The 27,964-nt window shown below is 40.4% G+C and overlaps 1 protein-coding gene across 3 annotated transcripts; it reads left to right on the top strand.

Moving 5' to 3' along the window:
* Positions 1-38: 38 nt before the first annotated feature.
* On the top strand, positions 39-27,964 carry CLSPN (claspin). 3 transcript variants are annotated; one of them, XM_054011870.1, is made up of 25 exons: positions 39-157; positions 2,058-2,193; positions 4,429-4,898; positions 5,324-5,488; positions 5,906-5,995; positions 6,273-6,345; positions 9,346-9,454; positions 10,995-11,557; positions 12,754-12,945; positions 14,247-14,428; positions 16,200-16,402; positions 17,211-17,275; positions 17,632-17,837; positions 18,382-18,542; positions 19,440-19,666; positions 19,941-20,055; positions 20,788-20,872; positions 21,221-21,321; positions 21,870-22,034; positions 22,156-22,277; positions 24,241-24,371; positions 25,025-25,130; positions 25,837-25,919; positions 26,124-26,285; positions 26,626-27,964. In XM_054011870.1, exons 1-25 carry the CDS (start codon positions 146-148, stop codon positions 26,740-26,742), a joined length of 4,041 nt encoding a protein of 1,346 aa, XP_053867845.1. In that variant the 5' UTR covers positions 39-145; the 3' UTR covers positions 26,743-27,964. The 3 variants fall into 3 exon arrangements, with proteins under 3 accessions (XP_053867845.1, XP_053867843.1, XP_053867844.1); XM_054011868.1 differs by lacking the exons at positions 26,124-26,285; positions 26,626-27,964 and having other exon boundaries at positions 25,029-25,130; XM_054011869.1 differs by lacking the exons at positions 22,156-22,277; positions 25,025-25,130; positions 25,837-25,919; positions 26,124-26,285; positions 26,626-27,964 and having other exon boundaries at positions 24,241-24,293.

The raw sequence follows: 27,964 nt of genomic DNA, 5'->3' as shown, positions 1-27,964 counted from the left end.
AGCTCAGGCAGAGCGCGAAGAATCGAAGGGGCCTCAATCGCTGGCTTGGTGTTGGCTTTAGCGGCGGCGACTGAAGAGAGCCGGGCGGGGACCTTGAGGGGTAGCAGCGCCAAGGGTCCCGCTCGCCACCGGACAGCAGGAGGCCATGGCGGCTGAGGTAAGCCCGTCCGGCCTGCATCGTCTGGCCGGCGCCGGGAGGGGATGCCGGGGTGCAGCGACCGCCCACCCCGCGCCACTCTCTCCCTGCCTCTCGGTTCCGAGTGACTGGGTCTCCCGCAGCTGGCGGGAACTACGACTCCCGCCATGCACTGCGGCCACCGGGCAGGCGGCACCACCCTGCCCCGGCAGCTGCAGGGGATACTACAGGTCCCAGCATGCACCACGCCCATGTAAGGACTACATTACCCAGCGTGCACTTCGGCACCCTGAGCCAAGGGGCCTGCCCAAGTGCACGCTGGGAGTGTTTGTGTGGCCTGGCTCAGGGGCTCTCAAGATTTTCAGACTGTACCCCTTTCAGAGTCTGATTGGTCTTGTGTACCCCAAGTTTCACCTCACTTAAACTCCTTGCTTACAAAATCAGACCTAAAAATACAAAAGGGTCCCAGCCACACTCACTGAACAATTGCTCACGGTCTCATTTTACCATACCCTGCGTACCCTATAACTAGAACATAAATCAATTGGAATATAAATATTGTACTTGCATCTCAGTGTATAGTTTATAGAGCAGTATAAACAAGTCATTGTTTGTATGAAATTTTAGTTTGTACTGACTTTGTTAGTGCTATTTATGTAGTCTGTTGTACTACTAGGCAAATATCTAGATGGGCTGATGTACCCCCTGCAAGACCTCTGCGTACCCCCAGAGGTATGTGTAATCTTGCTTGAGAACCACTGGTCTGGCTTACCTCTCGGGGTGAGGGATAATGCATGCTGGGATGCCTGGCTGGCCAGGTACACCATAAAGGTGTCCGCACTGGCCCATGCTGGGCATCTGATCCCCTGGTGGGATGGGCGTACTAGTGTTGCCAGGACTCTGAGCCTGGTTAAATGACAATCATTCAAATTCCTACACCTTCGATCTACTGCTGTCTCTACCATCACTACCTGGGATGGGCAATTGAATGCCTGAGTTATGTCAGTGCAGATTCCTGTTAATTATGAGAGAAGTGCCCACAGAGCATAAGACCCACACACAAAACAAAGGAAGACCCCAAACTATGAGATTTGGAGGTGCACATATTGGCGTGGCATCTGTTTTGTTTCTAAATGTCATGGACTGCATTTAGTCTGCAGCCCTGCTGTAAGGGCTTTCTCCATTACTACGTCTATGGCTATTCCTCTCTGGCTGTGCAGACGATGGAGCTCCTTGGCTGCTCTCTTTCTCCCCCCCCCCCCTTGCCCCTTCTGTCAAGGACATGTTTTTCCCATTTCCTTGGTAATGCACATTAAGAACTCTTACCTCATGCTCCATATTATCCCTCCATCATCATCTTGATCAGATGCCAAAAGGATGTTCTTCTAAGAGATGCTTAGCTGGTCTGTCTTCTGTCATCTTAACTATGTGCCCTGCTGCTGAAGTTGTCATGATTTCACTACATTTGTCCATTACACAGAATAATAATTAATGACCTGTCGGGCTGTCACCTTCCTGGAATGATTTTAATTGCTCACACAATTTGGGATGGCTTTATTTTATGTCAAGTTACATAAAGTTAGAAGTGTTAATATGTCAGGTGAAAGTTGCAAGTTTCTCATGGCTTTTCGTGTTGTCTCAAGCAGTGGTTACCAAGCAGTGTCTGGGTATAATGTTTGATTTTTGCTTTGATGCTTTCACCGAGTTCGTCATTTAATCAACTTTATTCAATAATAAAAGATGCATACAGCATAATCATGTTTCAGTTGAATGAACTGAATTCCTAAGAGGTTATAGTGATAACATTTCAATATATCTTGTGTAATCCAATTTGATGCATTGGGATGAAATTGAATTCAATGAGTCATCTCTGTTAACCTTAATACAGTATAAGCTGCTTAATATTATTCTTGGTTTCTAGCTTAATTCAGAAGCAGAGGATCTGAAATCTGACTTGCAGAAAACCTTTGACAGTGATTCTGACAGTGGACAGGGCAGCTGTGAAACAAGCTCTCCAAGTCAATCCAACAAGGGAACTGCATCTCTTGGTGACATAGGTCTGTAATACTGTCAGGTCTCTCTTTTGGGTTTTAGTTTTTTAAAAAAACCTGGATATTGTACTTTGCATTTATAGGTGTTTCCTTTAGCAGAAGGCTGAGAGAATGTGATCTTGGACTATTTGCCCTTCAGAAGTCACACATTTGATTTGCTAACCCTTGATTATTTTTTCCATGCAACCTGCATAAGCTACTGCTTTTTCCTCTATGTATACAGACTTTAATTCTCAGATTTTTACATTTAAAAAAAAATCAGAGCAATCACTAACAACGTAAGTGTTTTTCTAAATATTATAGAAGAAAATATCTCATAACAGTCATGTGCAGTCTGACACCACTTGGCTCACTAACATACCAATCCAAAACAACATACAGAACTTATGCATGATGTAGTGTAGGAAAATCACACCAATTCCGTATTAATAATCAAAATACATGAACATATAAAATATGTCTGGTCTGAATTCCAAGTGCCCTTTTGGTTGCTCAGGGTAAGGGTAGAGATATGAGGGTGGTAAAAGGGCAGTAGTTGAGATTGAGGAGAGGAAATGCTGAGTGAGGTATTGAATATCTTAACTGCTTATTTCCTTCTTTTTTCATGACTTGCATAGCCCAGCAAAGCAGATTCAACAGCGTTAACTCTAATGGCTTAGTGTGTGATGTTTCTCTTACATTTACACCGATCCAATGTGGCCAAATTTGTAAAGGCTGTTGTGAGGTGGGGGAAGAAAGTATAGAGCTAATGCCTGGAAGAGGAGCATTTGTCTGTAGAAGTTCCATTTGAAAAGTGTTGAATTTTCTGATGCTGCAAGAAGAATGCTCAGAGCTCAGTGGAGAAGTGTAACAGCGTTTTTTATAAGGAAAGCTTTCACTTTAAGATAACATTGTCCTAATGATAGTTTCCTATTAAAGTTAAAGCTTAGTGATGTTTCCTGTACCTGGTATGGTTGGAAAAGTAAATGAGGATAAAAGAGGATTCTGAATGCACACTTTGTTCCATGTCTATCAGATGAATCAGTTCTTTCCTGATAACACACACTCAAATTTTAAGTATTTTAATAAGTATTATACACTAACTACCTTTCAATCTGAGCTCATTAGTAATTTTCTGTAGTACGTTCTGGACTGCAGGCTTTTTTACATATAAAAAAACTAAACAAATATTGATTTTTAAATAACACTTATAAAAAACTGTAATTAAAGTGCGACTAAGGCTTCTGCTGAACAACATTGCATTGTTCTCCCTGCACCATTCTGAAATACGGAACATCAGCACTCCAACCTCAAACAATAGAAAACCGGGAAATGTTCAGTTAAGGTCCCCCACATATCCTTGAAAAGAAGATAATTGGTTTTGTAAGTTTGTGTTTTAAGGTAGGAATACACACTTTAAAACTATATTTAACTATTGTATAGCACAGGGGTCTGCAACATTCGGCACGTGTCTCGCCAGGGTAAGCACCCTAGCAGGCCGGGCCAGTTTATTTACCTGCTGACGCGGCAGGTTCGGCCGATCGTGGCCCTCACTGGCCGTGGTTCGCCATCCTGGGCCAATGGGGGCGGCGGGAAGCCACGGCCAGCACATCCCTCAGCCCGCGCCGCTGCCCGCCGCCCCCATTGGACCAGGACGGCGAACCGCAGCCAGTGGGGGCCGCGATCGGCCGAACCTGCTGCGTCAGCAGGTAAAAAAACTGTCCTGGCCCGCTAGGGTGCTTACCCTGGCGAGATGCGTGCCGAACGTTGCCGACCCCTGGTATAGCAGAAGAGGAAACGTGCTCAGTGACTTGTATGGGACTAGACATTTGAGTAAAATGATGTTCCTGTTTAAATATTTGCAGGATTGGGCCATAATGTGTTTGTTATAATTCACTTAGTATATTACTATTTCCTGTATATGTTCATGGTTTTTATTATATATAAATACTTTAGTCTCAAGGAAAGAAACTAAAAACTCAAGTCATTTTGCGATGGTTCTAAGTTTCTTTAAGGGTGGATAATTACATATATTATGCCTTTTATGGGGGCGGGGGAGAATGGGTTTTCAAAGTATAGATTAAATTGGATTTGCTATGCTGTACTAAACTTCCACTAGTATTCATGAGACTTCAGGGGATAATACTTTTCTCTGAGACATTTATCTGGCATGGTGCATGAACTAATCATTTGTCAATTATCATATATATATTTTTTAAAACCATGTTGTGTGCCATAAAGAGTGTAATGTATTTCCACCAGATTCAGATGAGGAGATCTTTGTGAGTAAAAAATCAAAAAGCAAGAACGTGCTTCAGGACAGTGAGAGTGAGGGCGAAGAGGAAGGCATTCTTCCTGAGAAGACTGACATTGTGGATGGAGATGTGGAAAGTGGGGAGGAAAATGAGAACAACTTTGCCCAGAAGAACAAAAAATCTCATCGGATTCGCCAAACTCTGCGGGACAGTGATGAGAGTGACACAGGTGATCCACTGCATCCTGGAAACCTTGAAATAGATGTGAAGTCCGAATTGACTAAGGATGAGTTTGGCTCACAAGTGAGGAAACCTGTGGAGATGTCCGTGAAATCTCAGAAAAAATACAAAAAACATAAAAGTGATTTTGAGAAAGAAACAGACAAAGTGATAGGCAAATCAAGAAGGAAGACAGAAAAAGAGAGAAAAATAGAGGCTGTTAGACAGCTGAAGAAGGAAAAGAAATACAAACAGGAGGTATAAAAATTTACTTGCAAACATTTCTGGTGTTTTCAGTTGTTAAATTTCAGCATTTGGTGGTGGTCTGAAGCCTCCAACAAAATATGTGAGTCCACATCACAACAATAAGTTAGACATCCACATGGGGCCCCCCAAGTTTTGGACAGGGTTTTTCTCTGAGCCATTGGTGGGTTTTGTGTAAGTCTTCCTTGTGTATGCTGATTGCAGCAGTTGAGAACCTGCCTCCATAAATTAGCATATCTAATTTTGGAATGCTATTAAGTCAACATGACTGGCCTACAGAATTTGAAAGATTTTTGTTTTGGGGATGATGGGATGGTTGTTTTATGAATTTTGCTAATGACCCTAAAATCATGAAGGTATTTTGAAATAAACTTGTAAATTAATATAATTCTTTGTACTTTCCTTCTTATGCTTACCAGAAGGATGGCAGTGAAAGATACCATTTTAATGATAGCGGGTGTCTTCTTGCTGACAAAGAACTCTTTGAGAATGATTTAGAGGAGGAAAATGATCCCCTTCTTGAAGATGAAGAGTCACTAGAATCAATAAGAGCTGCTGTGAAAGAGAAAATGAAAAAACATAAGGTAACTTACTTTAGTTTAAGGTTGTAATATTCTTTGTAGAAGGTATTGTACACACTGAGTATGTAACGCACACTTTTGGTGACACTGGGGTGCTTCCACTTTTGGTAAAAGTGGAAGAAAATAGTCCCCACTATCACATTGCTTGCTAGAGGTGAAGGGATATTAGCGCCTTCTCTGAAGAGCGTTGTCATAGAAAATTCCAAAAATAGTATTGCAACAGAGGCTGTAGAGGCACTTAAAGAACTTGCAGAAACCAGGACAATAGTTGGCATTGGTTTATGAAAATGTTTGCTGCTTCTATTTCAAGATTGATGGCACAGAAAATAATTGTACAAAGTTATTTTGTTGCAAGCTTCTTTGCCCTTGACCGCTCCCATTTGTTTTGAAATTTAATAGACTTCTTTTTACCAATTATAGAGTAAAGATCTGTTTTCTGAGAGTGAAGACTACAAATGTGTATTTGATGATGATAGTGAGGAACCTACATTAAAAGGACCTAAAAGAAAGGTGGAATATTTCATTATAAATATCTGTTCCTTTTTAACTCCTCAGTTCTTCATAATTTTATTTGAAGGCTTATCTATATTGCTCCTCAAAGTATCTTTATTCTTCTGTTTGATTTGGGTCTTGTGTTTTTGTTTGTTTGTTTGTTTTTTAAACTCTGCTCCAACTGTTAGTTTTCTTCTTTCAAAACATCAGCAGAAGAAAGTACTATTTAGTAATATAGATACACTTCTGCACATCAGTCCTGTGGCTTCAAGGGTCTTTCTTTTCTCTGTTTAAGGAACGGAAGGCAGCAAGATTAAGTAAAGAAGCCATTAAACGACTGCATAGTGAGACCCAGCGACTTGTTAGAGGTAAAACCTAAACTCTTTGGTGTAAGGGTGAACGTAAGAACGGCCATACTGGGTCAGATCAAAGGTCCATCTAGCCCAGTATCTTGTCTCCGACAGTGGCCAGTGCCCGGTGCTCCAGAGGGAATGAACAGAACAGGTAATCATCAAGTGATCCATCCCCTGTTGCCCATTCCCAGCTTCTGGCAAACAGAGGCTAGGGACACCATCCCTGCCCATCCTGGCTAATAGCCATTGATGGACCTATCCTACATGAACTTATCTAGTTCTTTTTTGAATCCTGTTATAGTCTTGGCCTTCACAACATTAGCTGTAAAGAAGCTCCATAGGTTGACTGTGCTTTGTGTGGGGAAAAAATACTTCCTTTTGTTTGTTTTAAACCTGCTGCCTATTAATTTCATTTGGTGATCCCTAGCTCTTGTGTTATGAGAAGGAGTAAATACACTTCCTTATTTACTTTTTCCCCATCAGTCATGATTTTATAGAGCTCTATCAAATCCCCCTTTAGTTGTCTCTTTTTCAAGCTGAAAAGTCCCAATCTTGTTAATTGCTCCTCACATGGAAGCTGTTTCATATCCCCAATCATGTTTGTTGCCCTTTTCTGAACCTTTTCCAATTCCAATATATTTTTTTGAGATGGGGTGACCACATCTGCACGCAGTATTCAAGATGCGGCCGTACCATGGATTTATATAGAGGCAATATGATATTTTCTGTCTTATTATCCATCCTTTTCTTAATGATTCCCAACATTCTGTTTTGCTTTTTGACTGCCACTGCACATTGAGTGGATGTTTTCAGAGAACTATCCACAATGACTCCAAGACCTTTCTTGAGTGGTAACTGCTAATTTAGACCCCATCATTTTGTATGTATAGTTGCATTTATCAACATTGAATTTCATCTGCCATTTTGTTGCCCACTCACCCAGTTTTGTGAGATCCTTTTGTAGCTCTTCGCAGCCTGCTTGGGAGTTAACTATCTGGGTAGTTTTGTATCATCTACAAATTTTGCCACCTCACTGTTTACCCCTTTTTCCAGATTATTTATGATTAATTGAATAGGACTGGTCCCAGTACAGACCCCTGGGGGACACCACTATTCACCTCTCTCCATTCTGAAAACTGACCATTTATTCCTACCCTTTGTTTCCTATCTTTTAACCAGTTACCAATCCATGAGAAGACCTTCCCTCTTATCCCATGACAGCTTACTTTGCCTAAGAGCTTTTGGTGAGGGATCTTGTCAAAGGGTTTCAGAAAATCTCAGTGCCCTATATCCACTGGATCCCCCTTGTCCACATGCTTGTTGACCCCCTCAAAGAATTTTAGTAGATTGGTGAGGCATGATTTCCATTTACAAAAACTGTGTTGACTCTTCCCCAACAAATTATGTTCCTCTGTGTCTGACAACTTAGTTCTTTGCTATAGTTTCAACCAGTTTGCCTGGTACTGAAGTTAGACTTACCGGCCTGTAATTGCCGAGATCACCTATGGAGCCCTTTTTAAAAATTGGCGTCACATTAGCTATCCTCCAGGCATTTGGTACAGAAGCTGATTTAAATGATAGGTTACAAACTACAGTTAGTAGTTCTGCAATTTCACATTTGAGTTCCTTCAGACCTCTGGGTGAATACCATGTGGTCCTGGTGACTTATTACTGTTTAGTTTATCAATTTGCTCCAAAACCACCTCTAATGACACCTCAACCTGGGACAATTCCTCAGATTTGTCACCTAAAAGAATGGCTCAGGTTTGGGAATTTCCCTTACATCCTCAGCCTTGAAGACCAATGCAAAGAATTCATTTAGTTTCTCCACAATGGCCTTATTGCCCTTGAGTGCTGCTTTAGCATCTTGATCGTCCAGTGGCCCCACTGGTTGGTTAGCAGGCTTCCTGCTTCTGATGTACTTAAAAAAAAATTTGCTATAACTTTTTGAGTCTTTGGCTAACTGTTCTTCAAATTCTTTTTTGGCCTTCCTAATTATATTTTTACACTTCATTTGCCAGAGTTTATGCTCCTTTCTATTTTCCTCACTAGGATTTAATTTCCACTTTTTAAAGGATGCCTTTTGTCTCACTTCTTCTTTTCCTTTATTTAGCCATGGTGGCACTCTTTTGGTTTTCTTACTATGTTTTTTAATTTGGGGTATACATTTAAGTTGAGCCTCTATTATGGTGTCTTTAAAAAGTTTCCACACAACTTTTAATTTCTGTTTAACTAACTTTTTTTTTTCATTTTTGTGTAGTCCCCCTTTCTGAAATTAAATGCTACAGTGTTGGGCTGCTGTGGTGTTTTCCCAACTACAGGGATGTTTACATTTAATTACATTATGGTTACTATTACCAAGTGGTCCGGCTATATTCACCTCTTGGACCAGATCCTGTGCTGCACTCAGGACTAAATCAAGAATTACCTCTCCTCTTGTGTGTGTGTGTGTGAGAGCTATTAGGATATCTTCAGGAGAGCAGCAGAAACTCCTGACAGGCCAGATTCTGCTGTTGCTTAACATGAACTATTCAGGATCTAAAGTGGATAGGCTGCAAAACAGTTGTGTTGAAATCTTGTTCAAGGATGGTCTCTCGGTGCAAGCAAAATTCCTGATTGGAGCTTAAAACTTGCCTTTACGCAGCTGTGGGAAGTCACTTGGAGTCTTTTAAAAGTTATAGCTGGACTACACATATAACTGACTGACTTGGTGTGACTTGGGTATTTAGTTGCAACAAATTTTAGAATTGGTCTTATAATTCTGTTCTTGTTGGTACAATCTGCTTTCTTATGAGTCCCTGTGCGTGCTGCAGTCCTCACTCTTCATGACAATAGATTGGTGATTGGGAAGAGGTCCTACAGATACAACCTTTATTCAGGGTTAAACTCTGCTATTCATCTCTGCTCTGATACTTTAGCTGGAAAATACTTGTCCCAAGAGGAATTGGATTTAAAAAAATACATGTTTTGATGTACAATTTAAATGATATTTTTTTTTTTTTTCCCTTTTGGCAGAATCATCTCTGTCTCTCCCGTATCATATGCCTGAGACCAAAACCATCCATGAGTTCTTCAAGCGTAGACCTCGACCAACATTGCAGGGAAATGCTATGGCATTGCTAAAGTAAGGACCAAGCTTATCTCGTAGTCTCTCTTTTCTAAATCAGGGCTCTCAATCTTCCTGAAACAGATGTGGTCCATGTTATGAAAAAGCTATCTAATATACAGCCTCCCTTTTTATTTGCAACCACATAGGCCTCCCATCTTTCCTTGGTAATCCCATACTGCTTCTATGGCAACTAAAGCGATTGCTTCAGTGAGAAAGTAATACTAGAGAAGTATTTATTATGTTTTTAACTAAGTTTTTAATGCAGTTTAACAGCTGGAAACAAGAAGTATCACCATGTGACTAGCCAACTCTCCACAGACCAGCAGCAAGGGTGTTGATTGATCATCAATGGGACACAGACCACAGTCTGAGAACCAATGTTCTAAGTGGCAAACCTGCTAGTTTAATAACTAGTATGTAATAGCAGGGCACATCTGTCTTTCCCTGAATAGATTTATTTACCAGCTAGTCTGACAGGAGTGAAATGAAAATCCTTATTTATATTGTACTTGCTATTCAGAAGTAAAATTTGAAAGAAACATGCTCATCTAAATTCTTGTGACAGTGTCCCATTCTCCCCACCAAATTCAAACCACTGCTGTGATTTTTTTTTTCTCCATGCTCAATTTAATACCAAATCCTGTTTTAGAAGGTGTGTTGTACACTGAAATAAAGAGTATTCAGGATGCAGTTAGTGAATTTTTTTCCTTTAATTTAAAAAGAATTGAAATCCAGAGAATCCTAAAATTAATTTGCATTAATGGTTGAGATTTTAAATGCCCAAATGTCAGGTTATTTACTGTTATGCTTCCTAGAATCACCCTAACTTGATATTATTGTATTTGCATACAACTAGTAATTTCTGTTACTGAATAGAGTATTCTACATAGGCATAAAAATTATAATGTACAGTAATAGATCATTGGTATTGTCATGTGATATGAGAACCAACTCAGTTCTAGGCTTCTGAGCATCTAAGATCTGAATTACAATATTGCATTACTACAGTTGACTTCAAGCGAATATGTTAAGTAAGCAGGGCTGATTGAGCACTCCAGATTAACCCTGGTTGCCCCCCTCTCTCCCAAACCTCCTCCCACCATGAGTTTAGAGAAAGTTTGGATTAGGATCCAAACTTTTTGTGCTTGGGTCATCTTTTTTGTTTTAAATATTGTAGACAAATTGTACTCTACTGTGGCTACTAAATCTCTCAGGAATTAACTTAATCCAAGTTGTGATAATGTAATTTACTTACCAGTTGACTCTGCACCCTTTAGAGTGAACCTATTGTAACTCTTCATAGTAAAAATGTCAGATTAATTTTTGTCCATTTTTAAAACTGAGTTTGAAAATGAAGATATGTTTAAAATAAGCAGCGTTTATGAACGATGATTTTCTCCCCCCTCCCTCCAAAACTGATTTTTCAAGGACAATAAATAGAACATGGTCTTGTTGCCTTGGTTTGATTTAGGCTTTTCTCACATTTAACAGTAGTCATTTTAAGGACTGATGTACTGTGTTTTGGCTGGTGACTTTATTTTTCTGTTCTTGGCAGAACTAAATATCAGCCCTGTCTAAATGAAGAAAGTGCAGCCACTAAGAACTCAGCTGTAAATTGCAGCAATAATCAGACTGAAGAGGCTGTTCAGCCGGCAGCCAGGGAACTGGAAATGGGGTTTAACAAGGATCCTGGTGTTACCACTGTGGACAAACCGTCCCGTGATGTAGTAGAGAACTTGATAGAAAACTGTGCTGAGAAGCACAGAGAAGATGGGGCTTCCGATATTTGCGAGAGACTTACAACTGCTGGTAATTCAGAAGAGCAGCAGCAGTCTAGCCTTCTCAGTAAGGAATGCAGTGAACAAATGGAGAGTGAAATTCCCTTGGCATCTGAAGAATGTGCCTATGTACAAAGAGAGGACCAGTCGCAGAAAATAGGTGTAGAGCATGAAGAATCTGTTCAACAGGTGGTACCAGTGGTGGAGATTCAGCCTGAAAAAGTAAGGAAGTCTAAACTGGATAAACTTCGGGAACTGGGAGTGGATCTATCCATCAAGCCAAGACGTTACTCTGATAGTGATTCCTTTATTATCCTTGATGAACCTGAATCAAACAAAGGTACAATATTACCTGTTACAATCTGCTAGATTTGACAAGCTAGGTAGGGTTAAGCCAGAACTTAGATGGGAGAACTCTGAGGAACAACTAGAAGTTGGTGAATCAGTGTGCCTGCCCCTTTCTTTCTTTTGAGGAGAACTAATGTCACAGCATAGTGCTGGCTATGCTGGTGGCTGTATTGTCTTTCAGATGAGATTTAAAAACAGAAATCCTGATCCTTTTGTGATTGTTAAAGATCTCTCGGATCTGTCAATTAGAAGAGTTTAATGATGTTTTGCATACTTCAATTCTCCCTGCAGTTCTAGTTAAATAAGATGGCATTTGCTTTTTGTACTAAGCAGGAAGGCCAACATTTTTCAACTTGGGGTGCCTAAAATTAGGCCTCTAAGGTTTCTTATTCAGATACCTGAATAAAAAGATTGACTTTCAGAGATGAGCATGAGTACCTTCTGATTAGATCATTAGAAGTCATGGCTGCACAGCAAATGAAAATCAGGTCACTCTTATTTAGCACTCTAAGGATATCGGTGTCTAGCTTTAGGCACCCATGTTTTGAAAATTTCATCTGTTTCAGTGGTGGATAGGTGATCCCATATCAGTTTGTTTGCATTACACTTTGAGGTCCTATAATATCATTCTAGTAAGTTTCCATTTATACCTACATACATTTATTAATAGCATTCAGTCTGTTCTTTAAATTGTACAGAAACATGGCCTGTGCCATGAAATGATGACTCCTCCACTATCATCCTGGATTTAAATACTGTATATATGTCGGTCTGATCCTATGGGGAGGGGGGAGGAAGAGTCTGTTAATGAAATGGAATGTTGATACCCAAATCTCCAGTGAATAATTAGTTGTGGGGTGTTTAAGGTGTTCAACTGGCATTTGATCATATGCCCAAATATTAAAGTAAGCCATTCTAAGTGCATGGTTGAGCAAAGTTATCCAGAGATGGGCCACTGTTACTAATGTTATTTTCAAATAAAATAATGTTGACCCCTCTTGCATTTCAGCATCCAATGTGTTTTAAAACTTTTTTGGTTTTTTTTATAAAAAACTTACTTTAGAAATGCATGTTACAACTGTATGTATAAAAAGTGACTGAAATGATTATTTTTGCTGCCTCAAATTAACTTGATCTTAGCAAGAATTTTTCTTCTGGCCTTAAATATAATATATATATTTTTTTAAGAACTGGAAGCTCTGAAAGCGCGTTTCTTGAAGCATACACTTCACACCGCCAAGTTAAAAACTGAACGGTCTGTGAACTTGAGCATTATTCGTAAAGAGACCACTGCTGAGGGAAAAGAGGAGCTAAAAGTAGCGGTGGTGCCGGTGACTTTGGCTGCAGAAAATCTAGATGATGCAGTCCCTGCAAAGCCAGGTATATTTGGGGTGAGGGTCATAGTTGTTGAGTCTGAAAAGAAGTATATTTTCTTTGTTAAGAAACTTCTAGAATATCTAATATCCTACATCTTTACTGGAAGCCAAGGTCTCAACTGGAGTTTACTTTCACCAAAAAAGAAGTATAAGATCATTCAGTATGTCTGGTCTGGATCCTCTTTTACGTGTGTCTGCCTTGTTGATTATAAGCTTCCATGGGCAAGGATCGTCTTAGGATGTTTCATGCAAAGTAGTGAACACGCTGACAAGTAAAACTACATGCTTGCTTCAGTTTCATAATGAACTGCAATCAATAGATAAGTAATTGTGAAGAAAAACATTCAGATTCTCTTACTGGTTGATCATGGTCAATAGAACATAAGGGAGTTTTTAATCTGTGATTCTCTTTGCAATTGCAACCATATTTCCCCCTCCCTCCCCTCCCCCTAAAAGAAAAAAATCTAAAATATAAATGAGAATCCCTGCTTCCAGAATTAACAGGCAATAACCGTTCCAGTTAGCTATATTTTTCTAACCAGGTTGGTATGTTAGATACTTGAAAAGGTAACTCTTGAACTGTGTTAGCTATTAAAGAGGATGTTGCTCTGTGCCATAATTTAGCCATTCGCCCTCTGGAATCTCTCTCCTCCTGTCCCACGATTTCATATAAAACATATTTATTCTTAATATCTACAGGACATCAATCATCTACATAAAATCTGTAGATTAACCCTTGTGTGGTATTCATAATTAATAGCACTTTCATCCCTGTTGCAATTCTTAATACAGGCTGTTTGTGTATCAGATCATTTTATTTGCATGTATTAAAAATGATAAATATATGGGAAACTTAATTTGAATCACCTATAATATTTAAATGTTAGAGGTAGGTAATTTTGGCTTGTTCTACGGCATGCATGCTTTCTAGCTGTTGGTGAAATATTTCATTTGCCCAGGGCAACTGGAAGCCACTGCGCCAATCGGAAGCAAGGGAAAGAAGAACCCTTTGCTAGCTCATGGGGCTGTGCCAGTGGCATTTGTTGATAATAAGGAATCTTCCTGATAATTCATAAAGTTGTGTTACCTCTCTAAATGGCGTTTATTTAGGCTAAGAGATTTAGCTCTTCTAATTAGCAGATCAAGTCAGAAAATCTTTTATTTAAAAAAAAAAAAAAAAAAAGCATGAATGCCTTTAATCTTCTTTCTGTGTGTGTAGTTACATTAAACTTTGTGCTTGAGGCAGCAAAGTTTAAGGCTTCATTGTAGTGCATCTAATGTATTCATTTATTCACTTCTGTCCAGGTGAAAAGCTACAAGTGCTGAAGGCTAAACTACAGGAGGCCATGAAACTCCGCAGGATTGAGGAACGCCAGAAGCGGCAAGCACTGCTTAAACTGGATAATGAGGACATGTTTGAGGAGGAGGAGGAAGAAGAGGAGGAAGAAATGACAGACGAGTCTGAGGAAGAGGAATGTAACCCGGAGGTCTATTCACAGCATTTTTACATAACTTTGTCAATGTCTAATGTCTGCTGACTCCTCATAATTAACAGGGAAATGAGATAAATCAGAGTTTTGTGCAATATTAATATGCACAATTTGCCAAATAGAGACCGTTCTTTGACACTTAAAAAATACTGTACAGTAACTGTGTGTGTGTGAGAGAGAGAGAGAGACGCATGCGCATTGCCCTTTAAGTACACTGATCCCACTTTAATACACTGTGTTTTTAAGTAGATCAGCAAGTTGAGACAGCAGCTGCTGCCAGCAAGCTCCCTCCCACTTGAGCCCTGTTGTGTGTCCTCCCCTCCCCCCCCAGCTCTGTGGAGATGGGGTACAGGAGCGGGGGGGAGGGAGAATACCCTGACATTAGCCCCCCTCTTTCTCCCTCCCTGCCCACATAGCAAGGAGGAGGCTCCTGGGAGCAGCTCCAAGGCAGAGGGCAGGAGTAGCACATGGCAGTGGGGGAGGGACACCTGAACTGCCCAGCACTTGATAGCCTGCTGGGTGGCTTGCACACAGGGAACTTAAGGGAGCTGATAGGGGGTCTGCCGGCCAACCCTGGTTCCAAGCCCCCACCAGCTAGCTCCAATGGGCTGCTCTTCCTGCAAGCAGTGGACAAAGCAGGTGGCTGCTAAACAACGTTATAAGGGAGCATTGCACAACTTTAAATGAGCATGTTCTCTAATAGATCAGCGAGTAATGTTAACTGGGACGACGTTAAGTGAGGAGTTACTGTAATTAGAATGTTCAAGATTCCATGTGCTTACAGAACAGTATCCAGCAGATCTTTTTTTTAATATCAGTCTCTTCCTGACTGTTCAGTGACACTAGCACAGAGGTCCCCAGACTGTGCGTGGAGAACCGTTCGGGGGGTGGGGAGGGAGTGCCACCCAGCTCTGCTCCTGGCCCCAGCTGCCAGCCCTGCGCCCCTGGCTGGGGCTCTGTTCCCACCCCAGCCTCAGTCCCCCTTACCCCCATCTGTCCCCTGCTCCCGGTCTTGGCTGGGAAGGGTGGAGTAGGGGGCACGGACAGAGTTAAGCTGGGATGTGACCCTGAAAAGGGGACCACTGCACTGGCATCTGGCTATTAAGTGCTCTTTATCAGTCCATATGCTAGTTCAGGTTGACCTAAAACACTTGAAATATATGAATAGTCAGAATCTTTTAAAATTATTACAGCATTTTAGTGGCTAGCTGACCATCTTAGCAACTTAAAACTTTTTTCTGCTTATAGTAAATGGTTGCTTTGCCATACGAGTTCCAATAACTCCCCTCTCAGTTTAGGTATGCTACCTCCAGGATTGACCACTATCTGATCCTTCACACAGAGGTGAAGCCCTTCCCACTGTCTCACCTAGCCAAGTAAACACAATGCCTATACTTCTTTTTTTAAAATTGTTCCATTTTGAGTGGTGCCAGTATTTTCAGCTCCTGGCTGCAAGAAGTTTGATTACAACAGGATGTATGAAGACTTAATTGAGATCCCTTGGCTGATCTCAGAGATGCAGTAGTGTCAGTCTTGGAGGCTAGACATTCTTTTCCAAACAGTTATTAAGAGGTCAAAATGACTTGGTTATTCTAAGCCCCCTCAGAGCAGGCATTGGAGTAGAGAAGTCCAGGAGTTGGAAACATCCTTCAATTCTCCCCTCAATAATTCCATGTTAGAACTGGGCATATAAAGGTATGCAGGTTAAGTAGATGGTCAAAATAATAATTCCTGCTGTCATTACATGGATATGTGTTGGGTTTTTTAGACTGTAGAGTTCCTTCTTGGTGAGGCCGAAGAAGATGATGAGGAGCTGGAAGAGAAGGGTATTGAAGATGGCGATAAAGAAACTGACAAAGAATCAGTTGATGAGGAAAGGGTGGACAAGTCTGTGCATTGTGACTCTGTTCCCAAACCTTCCTCAACAGAGTCTACATTGCTGCTGTTCAAGGACAACTCCTCCAAAATGGGGTAAATAAACCGGTCTTTAAAAACGGTGAACCCAGCCTGTCCCAACTATGTTTTAATCTGATTAACATAAGCATGAGCTATTTGATTTCAGAACTAGTGGATTCATGTTTGTGTTTAAATATAAGGATGCCTGCTGTCTCACCATTTGTGGTAATATTTAGGAGTGTTGTTGCATCCTTCATGATTGCAACAGTCACATATGAAAATAATAGTTTGCATGTGAAAGTGACGCTATGATAGCAGTGATACTTTTGAGTTAATTTCCCAGACCTGAAGAAGAGCTCTGTGTAAGCTTGAAAGCTTCTTTCTCACCACCAGAAGTTGGTCCAATGAACGATATTACCTTGCTTAGGCCTGGTCCCCACTAAGCCCCCACTTCGGACTAAGGTACGCAAATTCAGCTACGTTAATAACGTAGCTGAATTCGAAGTACCTTAGTCCGAACTTACCGCGGGTCCAGACGCGGCAGGAAGGCTCCCCCGTCGATGCCGCGTACTCCTCTCGGCGAGCTGGAGTACCGGCGTCGACGGCGAGCACTTCCGGGATCGATTTATTGCGTCTTAACCAGACGCGATAAATCGATCCCAGAACATCGATTGCCTGCCGCCGGACCCTCCGGTAAGTGAAGACGTACCCTTAGCTTGTCTCAATGAATATCCTTGTCATTCGGGGAAGAATCAACCTTCCTAATGGCAGTGTATTCAGTGCATTCCACACACGTTACCTTGTCTATAAAAGACCAGGCCTGATAGTTACACAAAACAAAACTTGGTCAAAATACTTTTTTTGTTTTGTTAATAAATTGCAGATATTCTCTTCCTGATGAAAAAGCTGAGTTGGAGGAAGCTCCAGGCAAAAGACCTACCAAGTTAGGTAAAGTGAAACTGCTGTTAAAGCAAGCATTTTGCTTGGGGATTTTCAGTTCTGGCACACAAGTGATTTGCACATTTCTGTATCTAGTTACCATTGGTGTGTCTCTATCACAGGCTTGCACTGGGGCTGTGCAATGCTGCTTTGCTACTTTTCCTGGGTTGGATTTGAATTGTAAAATGTCATTTGATTAGGCATTTTAAGGGAACTGCTGGTTCCAATTCACTGTGAACTATTGAGGCCTGTGACTTTCTTTTGCCGATGCAGCCAATGTAACTCTTCGCGTTCCGTGGTTTGTCTGCACTCCTAGTACAGTGGCATTCCAAAAGCTCCTCTTAAATAGCTGCTTTCTTCCTTAGAAGACGACGATTCGTTTTCACTGCCAACTTCCGCAAAAGAGGGTAGCCACAACAGCAGCTTTGAGTTGATTGGCTCCATGATTCCATCATACCAGCCTTGTAACAAACAGATGGCACGTGGGGCCAATTTTCTATCTGCAGTAGGAGGTTTCAGGTCTTCCTCTCCAGCTTTGTTCAAAGCAAGCTTTATCAGCTCTGCTTCCAAGGTAAGACTCCTGACCCATCTTTTCTCCCTTCATTGCACTCTCCTTACAACTTCAGATGTTCTGTGACTTAAGGCCAAAGCCAAGCTTCCTTTTGTAGGTCAAGAATGTGAGTGTAGCAGATAGCCAGTGTCCCCTCTGTGGTTAATTGGGATTTAATCAATACAGAATCTCTGTCTTGACCGATAGATAAATATTTAAAAAATTCATATCAGAACAAATCAGGGTGATGTATTAAATACACATCCAATTCTAAAAATTCAAAAAGTATTGGAGGAAACCCATTGCTGTTTTTGGTAACTCTTTATGAACTATACAAAAATATTCCCATGGCCTATACAACATCTCTCACTAGTGCAACTTAACTAGGTAGCAGTACAATCATGAATGCTTGTTAACCTTCTTCTGTATTTTCATCTGTTTAAAATGACACATCCATTAAGCCTTTTTGCTTCCAACTTGTAGGACTGTGAAAAGATTAAGTGTTTATATTCTAGTTCATTATCAGATCTTGTGAATTTTATCTTCATTTTTTTTCCCTGACTAGAGTTCAGGAAAGATGTCTGAGCCCTCTCTTCCCATAGAGGATTCCCAGGATCTGTACAATGCCTCTCCTGAGACCAAGAGTTTATTTCCGGGAGCTGGAGAGTCTCAGTTTCAGTTTTCTCTGGAAGATGATACTCAGAGCCAACTTCTTGATGCAGATGGGTAGGTTACTGATTTACATCCTTCGAGGGTGGCGTTCTATGTGTGTTAACAGAAGTAGCACAGATTTTTGTGGGGTTCTTACTCCCTTAGGCTACATGAAAAGGCATGCTATTTAAAGGGCTCTGTTGGTCTTTTCTGTTATGCCATGCTTTACACAGTGTGATTGGCCCAATGATAATCTCTTTATTAATGTTGGAAACTGTAGTATATTGAGTCCCAAAGGTGCCAATGCATGTGTCTATCCCTCACAAATTTTTAGTTGGTATTTAAATATATTTTTAAATCCCACTTTAGAAAACCCTCCACAGATCTGAAGTAGGTCTAGATTTTAATTAGTTTTTTTATCTTCCAGGTTTCAGTACAGTATTCATTTGCTGAAACAGTTAAGATCAGAAAACCATGTAATAACTAAAACCTTCTTAATCAGCTGATCTGTTGACTGCTGTTAACTTTACTGACTAAAAAGACTTGAATGCATTTCACTCTTGCTAGCCAATGCAGAGCCATTGCAGCTTTGGCAGAGCAAGATGGATTTTATTCTGCATCATACATCCCCAGAACAGCCAAATTGCATTGGCAGAACCATTACTACTGGCAGTGTGAGTTGGAAAACACAACTGGATCCTCTTATTCCAGATTGAGTTTGCAAGACTGGCTGTTAGAGAAGCGATCTACCTACTTAAATTGAGCAAAGTTGATCTAGAATCAGCGAGAGACAAACATGGAACTCCCACAATGTCATGCTTAGTTATACTATAACTGAGTGTTGAGACTCTTTTGGGAGTTCTGCTTTGTCTCTGTAGACAAGCCCTCCGCATAGGTGGAAGGGCAAAATTTTCCAATATGTGGTGGGTATTAAACTGTAGTTGCCAACTTCTAAATAAAATTTACTTTCAGGTTCTTGAATGTTGGGCACCACAGGAATAAGTACCAGTCCTCAAAGCATCAGCTGTCTCTGGCTAGTATGGATGAGAATGCAATGGATGCCAACATGGACGAGTTGTTGGACTTGTGTTCTGGGCAGTTCAGCAGTCAGGCTGAGCACACTCCAAATGCTAATACTGGCAAAAAACAAAACATGGAAGAACTGCTCAATCTCTGTTCAGGGAAATTCATCTCTCAGAGTAAGTCCCGAGTTCTGTTCCCAGTGACTTTGATTTGTGACTTTTTGGGGGCAAATCTCAGTTTTAAAAAGAAGTCTTGTACGAACTAATCCTTCAGGGCTGCTCATGCCTAAAGAATTTTAATAGTGTACTTGGAACCCTAAGGGCTTAGTGCACTTTAACTGTTTGGAATCTTTATGGACATGCATTGACTATCATTTCCAAGACATTCAGTGATGTTCCAGAGGCCAAAAGGAAGCTGTGTAATGATTTCTCTTTTGGTTTCTTTCTGTAGCAACATCTCCAATCTGGGCATCTTCAGCATCCTCTAAGCCAGAAAAAGAGAGTGACACAGATGATCCAATGGCAGAAGCACTAGCACTTTGTTCAGGCTCCTTCCCAACTGACAGGTCAGCATTACAGGAGTTCTAGTTCTGCATGGTGATCATGATCTGACTTGGCTTCTGATGTGTCTCACTCTGGTTCAACAGGAGTCCAAAATGCTATTGACACAAATGTGGTTTGCCTTGGAGGTGAAGGAGTTGAGTATCTCAATGCTCAACAGTTCTTCCTTTGACCGGTGATACGTGAGAGTTGAGAGACTCCTAAGGCACTGCAGTTTCCAATGTCCATTATGAGGAAAGAGTCTCTACTGCTATTGATGGTGGAGGGGGAAAGTGGGTAGAGAATTCTGATCAAATCAAAGCACAGGATTGAGAACTTCTTGGCTCCTGTTCCCAGTTCTGCAGTTGAATGCAGGAACTGTGCGCAAGTCATTAACTTCTGCACCTTCGTTTTCCTCCTCTTTAAAACTGGACTGATTCATGTGCACTTAACAAGGATGTTATGAGACTTAATTGTTTAAAGAGTACCAACCTACTCCCAAGAGGCATTCCGTTTTACTGAAGGGGAAACGAACACAAAAGATAATGGCTTGCCAATATTACTCCCGCTAATGCTAATGGGGAATTAAGCACCTAAAGCTCCATGCTACAGTGTTTGGGAGACTGCAATGTTTCAGATGCTATCATGGATAATTGCTTGTCACTAGCTCATCCAGCAGTTAAAACCCTGCGTCAATCCATTTCATATCCATTGCTGGAGATCAATTGTAAGTGTGTGATGTGGTTCGGTTTTTATAGGGAAGGGGAAGATGATGAGGAGCAGGAGGAAGAATTTGGCAATTTTCAGCTCGTAACAGATGATCATGCCTTTGATAGCGAGGAGGTGAGTATTGACGGAATGAAGTGATAACTTCAGAGCTCTGCCCATAAGCATTCCATTTATTTTCTCAGTGATCTGTCCATTTGTGCAAAAATCTAAACTTCCAGCATAGATTACTGAAACTGCTAAAGAGCAGTATTTGGGTCATTGTAAGAAGTGCTGATTTAGAATTCTGATGTACTAGATAAAATATCTTGGTTTTGTGAGCACTTAGACTAAAACCTCCTGGATTTTTCTTGGGTTGTTTTTATTTTTAGCCATTGAAAAACAGAGGCAGTTGCTGTTCTAGGGAGTAAACGCTCTACTAAATATCTTAGGAATTTCTGAAAACTGTTTCTTGTTGACTGATAGGATGAAAAAAGTGAAGGCGCTGAGAGAAGCGAAGATGAAGCAGAAGTTAGTGATGATGAAGAGGAGCTGTTGAGACAAAGACAGGGCTTAAAGAAAAAATTGTGAGTAAATCTTTCTCCCTATCTGACCTGCCAGAAAAACGGAACCACGTCACTAGAAACTTAGTTAATAGTTAAGAGTCAGAGTTGAAAGAGCTGTTAAGGAGCTTTAAAAATAAAGAGCAAGAGACCAGGATGAAAGTAAAAGTGACTTTTTTTGTTTTTGATGAAATAGTACATCTCTTAATATTGCTCGTGACTTAAGATCTTTCGGTGGGTGCTGTAGTACACATTTTGCAAGTGAAATGACCTTGGTTTTTTTTTTTCTTAGAAGGCAGTTGTCCTCTTGTTAGATGGGCAACTGGTAAGAAAGCTCAGAACTAAAATAATAATGGGTGCTGCGGGACCAAGGTGAAGTAAACTGGCAGACCTTCCACACGTTCATGTGCTCTTAAACTTAAATAACTTAATCAAATTGAAAACGAAAACCGAATAATAGCATCTCTAATTTAGCATACACAGTAGTTCCAGAAAGACTTCGCTCTTGCTTTCAAAGATTCACGTGATGCAGCTAAACGTTCTAACGTTAACTCCTTTGGAAATTCTTATAGAAAACTGCAGGATTTCTTGGAAGATGAGGCAGAGCTGTCGGGGAGTGAAGTAGGAAGTGAGGATGAATATGATGGTGAAGAGCTGGATGAATATGAAGAAGAGATTCTTGATGAAGAACTCCCTACCGAAGTGGAACTACAGGATCAAATTAACAAAATACACATGTCAGTAGCAATCCTAGTATGCTTATACAGTACATGAAATGCACATCTAAAAGTTATAATCAATTATAATCTGGAATTGCAAAACTAACGTAGGCTTCTCTCCCTTGGACAATAACATTAGGAAGGCCATGCTTGATGATGATAAGCGTCAGTTACGCTTGTACCAAGAAAGATATCTTGCTGATGGAGACCTGCACAGTGATGGTCCTGGGCGAATGAGAAAATTCAAATGGAAAAACATAGGTATAATGTTGGCATATTAATCTTCTATTGTAGAGCAAAAAATACAGTGTGGGAGGTCAGGGGAAGAAAACTCTTCAGTAAGTACTTTAATATGAGGCTTACGGTTGTAAGATCTACTGAGCCCTAGTTTATTGTTTTAATACACACGTTTCTTGTAACTGGGTGTGGGGGACTTGCTTTGACTTCTCTTGCCTGGTTTCAGACCACAGTAGAACCTTGGCTTGAAAAGTCTGAAGAAGAAACCATTTTAAGTCATTTTTGGATCACATGCTAGTTAAAACAGAACACTCCCAGGGAATCAATAACTTCAAGCTAATATAAAGAAATAACTTTAAAAAAAAAATAGCTATTAAAACCACTTAAGACTGGGAGAATCTTTTAAGTTCCATCCATCTAACTAAAATAGTATATAGATGCTATATATTGCTCTTCTGCAGGCTAAGTCCAGGAAAAAGTAAACAGAAAGAAAGCTGATGGGCATGACTTTGAATCTTTTAGTTAAGGTGTATATCATGATCCCCCTTATAGGTTGTCTGCAGGACTTGAACCTGGAATTTTCAGCACAGCCTCTACCACTTGAGGAGATATAGGAGCATCTCCAATCACTTTTTGTCAGCAGAAGGCTCTTACTCTATATGTGTAGCCACTAGAGGGGGATACAACATAGCCAGTTTGTTACACACAAGTACTTAATATTTTAGCAAGGCTTCATATGTTGCTGTTCTGAACTCCCTTAGGACAATACTATTGTGACAAGATACAGTCTATAGTTTCCCTCAATAGCTTTCTTTTAAGGAGTCCCTTACTTTTTTTTTTTTTTTTTTAAGTGTTGAAGTGAGGATTTCCCTGCCCCTTGCTAGATTTTGTAACTCTTCTACTCTGTTCTGAAACGTTCCTGTTATCTCTGCATTTTGGCACAGACATATTAAACAGACTCTTACTATTGATTGCCATTGCCCGTTTGCTTGGGAGCAGGCGGAATGTTTAATTGGGCAAAAGGAAAAATCCTACAGACATTCTGATTGTATATTTCTAGTGGAAATGGGCAATACTCAAATTATTGTTAATGGCTTGGTTTTAGGGTTTATTCTTGGGTATAGCATAGCACACTTAATTTGCTGGGGCAAGATCCCTTGTATAACAACTGTGCCTCTGATACAAGACTTGTTTCTTCACAAGTCAGTCTCCAGCCTGTACCATTGAGTGCTGTGTATATAAAATGTGCACAGGGAATGTTTCTGCTAATTTTGATGTCAATAAGGAATAAGCAGCAGACTGTGGCAATTGTAAATATATGGTAATCTTAATTTAGTAGCCAAGAGTAAATTAATATTATCTTTGTGTTTTAAACAAGAATGTGGTTTACATATACATAAACAACACAAATTTTGTCTGCAAAACGCTCAAGTACCCTGCTTTAGTTCTTTACATTGTTTAAAGCTGGTGCTAAACTTGTTGAATGATGCTTTCTAAAACTCCTCACAGGAAACATTTCCACTAGATATTTCATCACTGTTTGCTAAATACTTTGGTTCCAGCTGTGTCATCCATCTAAATGAGGAAGCATTCTGCATGTAATTCACTTCAGAGATTCATTGCCAGGAGTTGTTTAGGAGAAGAGAATTCTGGGCAGAAAGGATTTTGTTACAGCTTAACTAGTTCTAATTGTGTGTGTGTGTGTGTGTGTGTGTGTGTGTGTGTGTGTGTACGCACATGTGTGGTTTTTTTTTTTTGGTCTTCACTGTTTCTGAAATTCTTACTGATTTCTGGTGGGGAGAGAGTTCGTAACCCTTTCCTAAACTCTGCATGTCCACCTACTACCATCTTAAACAAAACCTATGTGCTTTGTCTGTGGAACCTTTTTGGAAGTATAGGTTTTCTTTTTAATGGACAGGAGAGCTCATCTACATTCCTCATGCCCCTCTCTGATTGGGAGAACTAACTACTGTCTCTTCTTTTGTAGATGATGCTTCCCAGATGGACTTGTTTCACAGAGACTCTGATAATGATGATGAGAATGAAGAACAGCTTGATGAGACAGAGACAAAATGGAGAAAGGAGCGATTTGAACGAGAGCAGTGGCTCCGTGAGCAGGTATTGCGTTAGTCTGCAGAAAGGCTGACTGCTTAATACTTCGGTACACCATTAACAAAGCATGCTAGACTGTTGGCAGAGTTCTTGGTTGGTCCAGTTAGTTAAAAACCATATCAATTATAGTTTTCACTTCTCCCTTATATAGCACCTTTTTGTTTTTCCTCCTGTGATCTTGGCAAGCAGTTTCCCCATCACGAGGTTATGCACTGAGTTGGTGGCAGATCCAGAAATCCTGTTTTCTGCTCCAGAATCCTAATTCCAAGGCTTATAAACTTCCAGGTCAAGTTGCTGTAATTAACATAGGGTCTGAGGAATGAAATCTGGTTGGTATCTTGAAGCTTTGACTGTTTGTAATAGATAAAAAGATGATGCTGATAAACAACCTGAAAAACTGCAGGAAACTTTAATTGCTGGTTTATATTGGCCTTGTATCCTAAAACTGATGTAGTAAAGAGTTAGTAAGTTCAAGACACTGAATGAAATGTGCATTCTGATTCTTGCAATTTGCTTATTTATGAATGACCATTTATTTATACCCAAATAAATTTGTTAGTGTCTAAAGTGCCACAAGGGCTGATAGAGTTTTTGCTGATACAGACTAACACCGCTACCACTCTGAAACCAGTCTAAAAAACATCATTTATTTTTATCAGATAGAGAAAGGAAAAAATGAAGGGGAGGAGGAGGAAGAAATTGGTGAAAATAGTCTGTTCATGAAACTAGCAAAGAAGGTGACTGCTAAGTCCTTGCAGAAGAAAGGTAAGCTTGTTTCACACTGAAGTGGCATCGAAGAAGAAAGAAAAAACCTTGACAAGCTACTGACTGTTCCAAGCACTAGTGAAAGTTGCTATTCAACTAGATATCTCCACTCATTCCCCCCATACCAGTGCAGGATGGGCTCCAAGTTTGTTAGTGCTTTGACTTGTCTGGCACTAAGAGATGCAGCTGCAATCTTGATGGCCAGCAGACTTTTTTCTTTGCTAAAATATTTTTTCCCTTAATTTTTTAAAAAAATAGTTAATGTGGCAGAATGTCCCTATGCTTTCAGTCTTCTTCCTCTTTTGGTCACTGCCTCACAAAGACTCTTTGAGTGTAGTGACATTCGACACAGCACACTACTTCCCAGAGTGCAAACTGCTTAAGGGAAAAATTGCATAATGTAGTTTAAATCAAATAATCTAGTCAATTTTTAACTTGTACATGGCAAAAATGTGATTCTGAGACTGCATAACTACTTCCGAAATAAACAAGTTCCCTGCCAGGTGCTAAAGACGTCATTGCCATTGTTGTTAGCTATCCGTTATATGGCTCATTGGTCAGTTAAAACAGAATTCTGGTGGCAGCATTTATTGGAACAGGGTTGCTGTCATTTGTGAGTATTTCCCTGTCTGGTACAAAACTTTTTTTTTTTTCTAATGATACTCAGGAATTGAATTTCTTTTCTGTGTTTTTTCTCTGCCCTCAGCAAACCCTGTAGCAGCTGTACAGGAAACAAAATCACTACCAAGAAATCCCTTTGAAACATTCAGACCTACCAGCGATCTTCAGGTTGGTACCTGCATGGCATGAAGTTGGATGTGTATTTTCATGTTGCATCTACCAAATGCTTTTAAAAATACAGATCACTGATGACTGACCAGCTATAGAAGGGTTTTGGGGAGTGTGGGTGCAATGTGGTTGTCTCTAAAGAACTGCAATCTATTAAAATTATTCATGCAATGCGTTAATGTGAAATTCATTGGTTGTCTTCAGCTAAAGAATGGATCACTTCTGAACAGACCTAAAGCTGTCCTTCAGAAGCTTGCAGCCATGTCAGACCTTAATCCAAATGCTCCCCGAAACTCACGAAACTTCGTCTTCCACACACTTTCCCCAGTCAAGAGTGAAGAGGCAAAGGAGAAATCAAAGCCCCAGGTAGAGATTTATGTGGGATGTGCCAATAGTGTCAACTTGCCTATGTTGCCATGTTAAAGAATGTTCAGTTAATTGGCTGCATTCTTACTGAATGTGCAGGTGCAAAACCCTGATAGGCAGATGGGGACAGCTACACTTTGTCTCAAATGTGCCCTTGTAATATATAGCACTATGCACAATGTAGTGAGAGTTGTTTGGGTGCATGGCCTGAAATAGGGGATGGAAAACCGAGTGGAATATTTGGGATTAGGATGTGCATATTTGCTCTCCTTGGACGGTGGTGATGGGAAATCTTGTTGTAACTGTCCTGAATAATCACAGGTCTCATGCTTTCTTATAGGCAAAGAAAAGAGGTCCTACAGTGATGGTAACACCTTCACCCAAACGGCCCAGGACTGATGATGCTGCAACACAAGGGAACCAGAGCCGAAGCATATTCCGATACTTGGAGAGCTGAATGTTTGTTTGGGGACAGAAATTGCATCATGTCTTGTTGCCAGTCGCAGTATATACTTTGCAAATCTCTAGCTTCAAGCACCAATGGAAAACTGTTTCTCTTTTGCCTGGATTCTTCCCTGTGTCAGTGCTGCCAGATAAGTCTTTGTCTCTTCCACAAGGTCTTTCCCAGTATTCCAGGACAACCAGCAAAACCTAAAAAAGTCCATGCTTTGGATGGGCAGAGACTGAGTTAATACTTCATGCCAAAGCGTTATTGAAATTACACTACAGGATGCAGATCTTGTGGAGAACAACTCCTCAAATGTTTTAACTCCGTGCCCCTTCCTCCTGACAGTTCTGTTAGTGAAGCAGACTGTTTTTAGTATAGCTGTACCACCTCTGTATTGTGGAGAACTGATATATGAAGGACCGAGGGCTGCATCATTGGGAGGTGTGGTGTCCAGAATAGCAATGGTTTGCATACACTGTTTACAATTGCAGTAATAAGGTATTCCTATCTTCCTTTGAGACCTACTGCCTTCTCTAATGCTGACCATATAGACTTGATATCCCAAAAGGGTCTGGCTTACATTTTAAATACTATTTTTTTTTTTTATTTTAAGTTAACCCTCCTTCATTTCTAGAACAGCAGTGTAGCTTTTCTCCCCCAACTAGTTACCTTTTACAGCCAAACTTCACATACATGTAGGCATGATGGAATGATGTGTATGTGAAGAGGTTCTTTTACACAAATGAAGACTTATTTTTTTTAAATTGCCTGTTGTTTTGGACCAAGGTGCCATCTTCCCTGAGAATTCACCCTTTGTAGTTGTCACGTAGTGCAGACAGAAATGTAAAGCCACCTTTAGAATGAAGCAACAAGATTTTATACTAGCGAAGAACCACTATTCCCAACTATCCTAAAGTCTGAGGCAGGAACAGAAACTTGGAAGATCAGTAAGTATGTACAACGTGCACCTGGCTATATTGTGAATTTGTGAAGCTAAAACTTATTGTAATATACAGGCTAATTCTTAAAGACTCCACATGTTTCTATGGCTCGATTTGAAATGCTCAAGATGCTGACTTGATCACAGAAGAATCCTGAGTTGTACATTTTGTAATTTCATAAGCACACTTTGGTGTGTTGGTGGTGTAAAATATTTTAATGTATATTGTGTTTATAAGGAACTATGGTACTATTGGAGTGCAATTTTACAATAAACGTGTGTTTTTAATTT

This window comes from Malaclemys terrapin, chromosome 22 (genome assembly GCF_027887155.1).
Source record: "Malaclemys terrapin pileata isolate rMalTer1 chromosome 22, rMalTer1.hap1, whole genome shotgun sequence".
Taxonomy (NCBI): domain Eukaryota; kingdom Metazoa; phylum Chordata; order Testudines; family Emydidae; genus Malaclemys; species Malaclemys terrapin.
The sequence above is the reverse complement of the archived record's forward strand: the minus strand, read 5'-3'. Positions and strand labels throughout refer to the sequence as shown.

What these genes read in the sequence shown, in the direction of transcription:
- CLSPN (XM_054011870.1), top strand. An exon ending in TGCAGTCCCTGCAAAGCCAG is followed by an intron (nt 12,946 to 14,246) that starts GTATATTTGGGG and finishes ACTTCTGTCCAG; the next exon opens with GTGAAAAGCTACAAGTGCTG. An exon ending in AGGAGAAATCAAAGCCCCAG is followed by an intron (nt 26,286 to 26,625) that starts GTAGAGATTTAT and finishes GCTTTCTTATAG; the next exon opens with GCAAAGAAAAGAGGTCCTAC.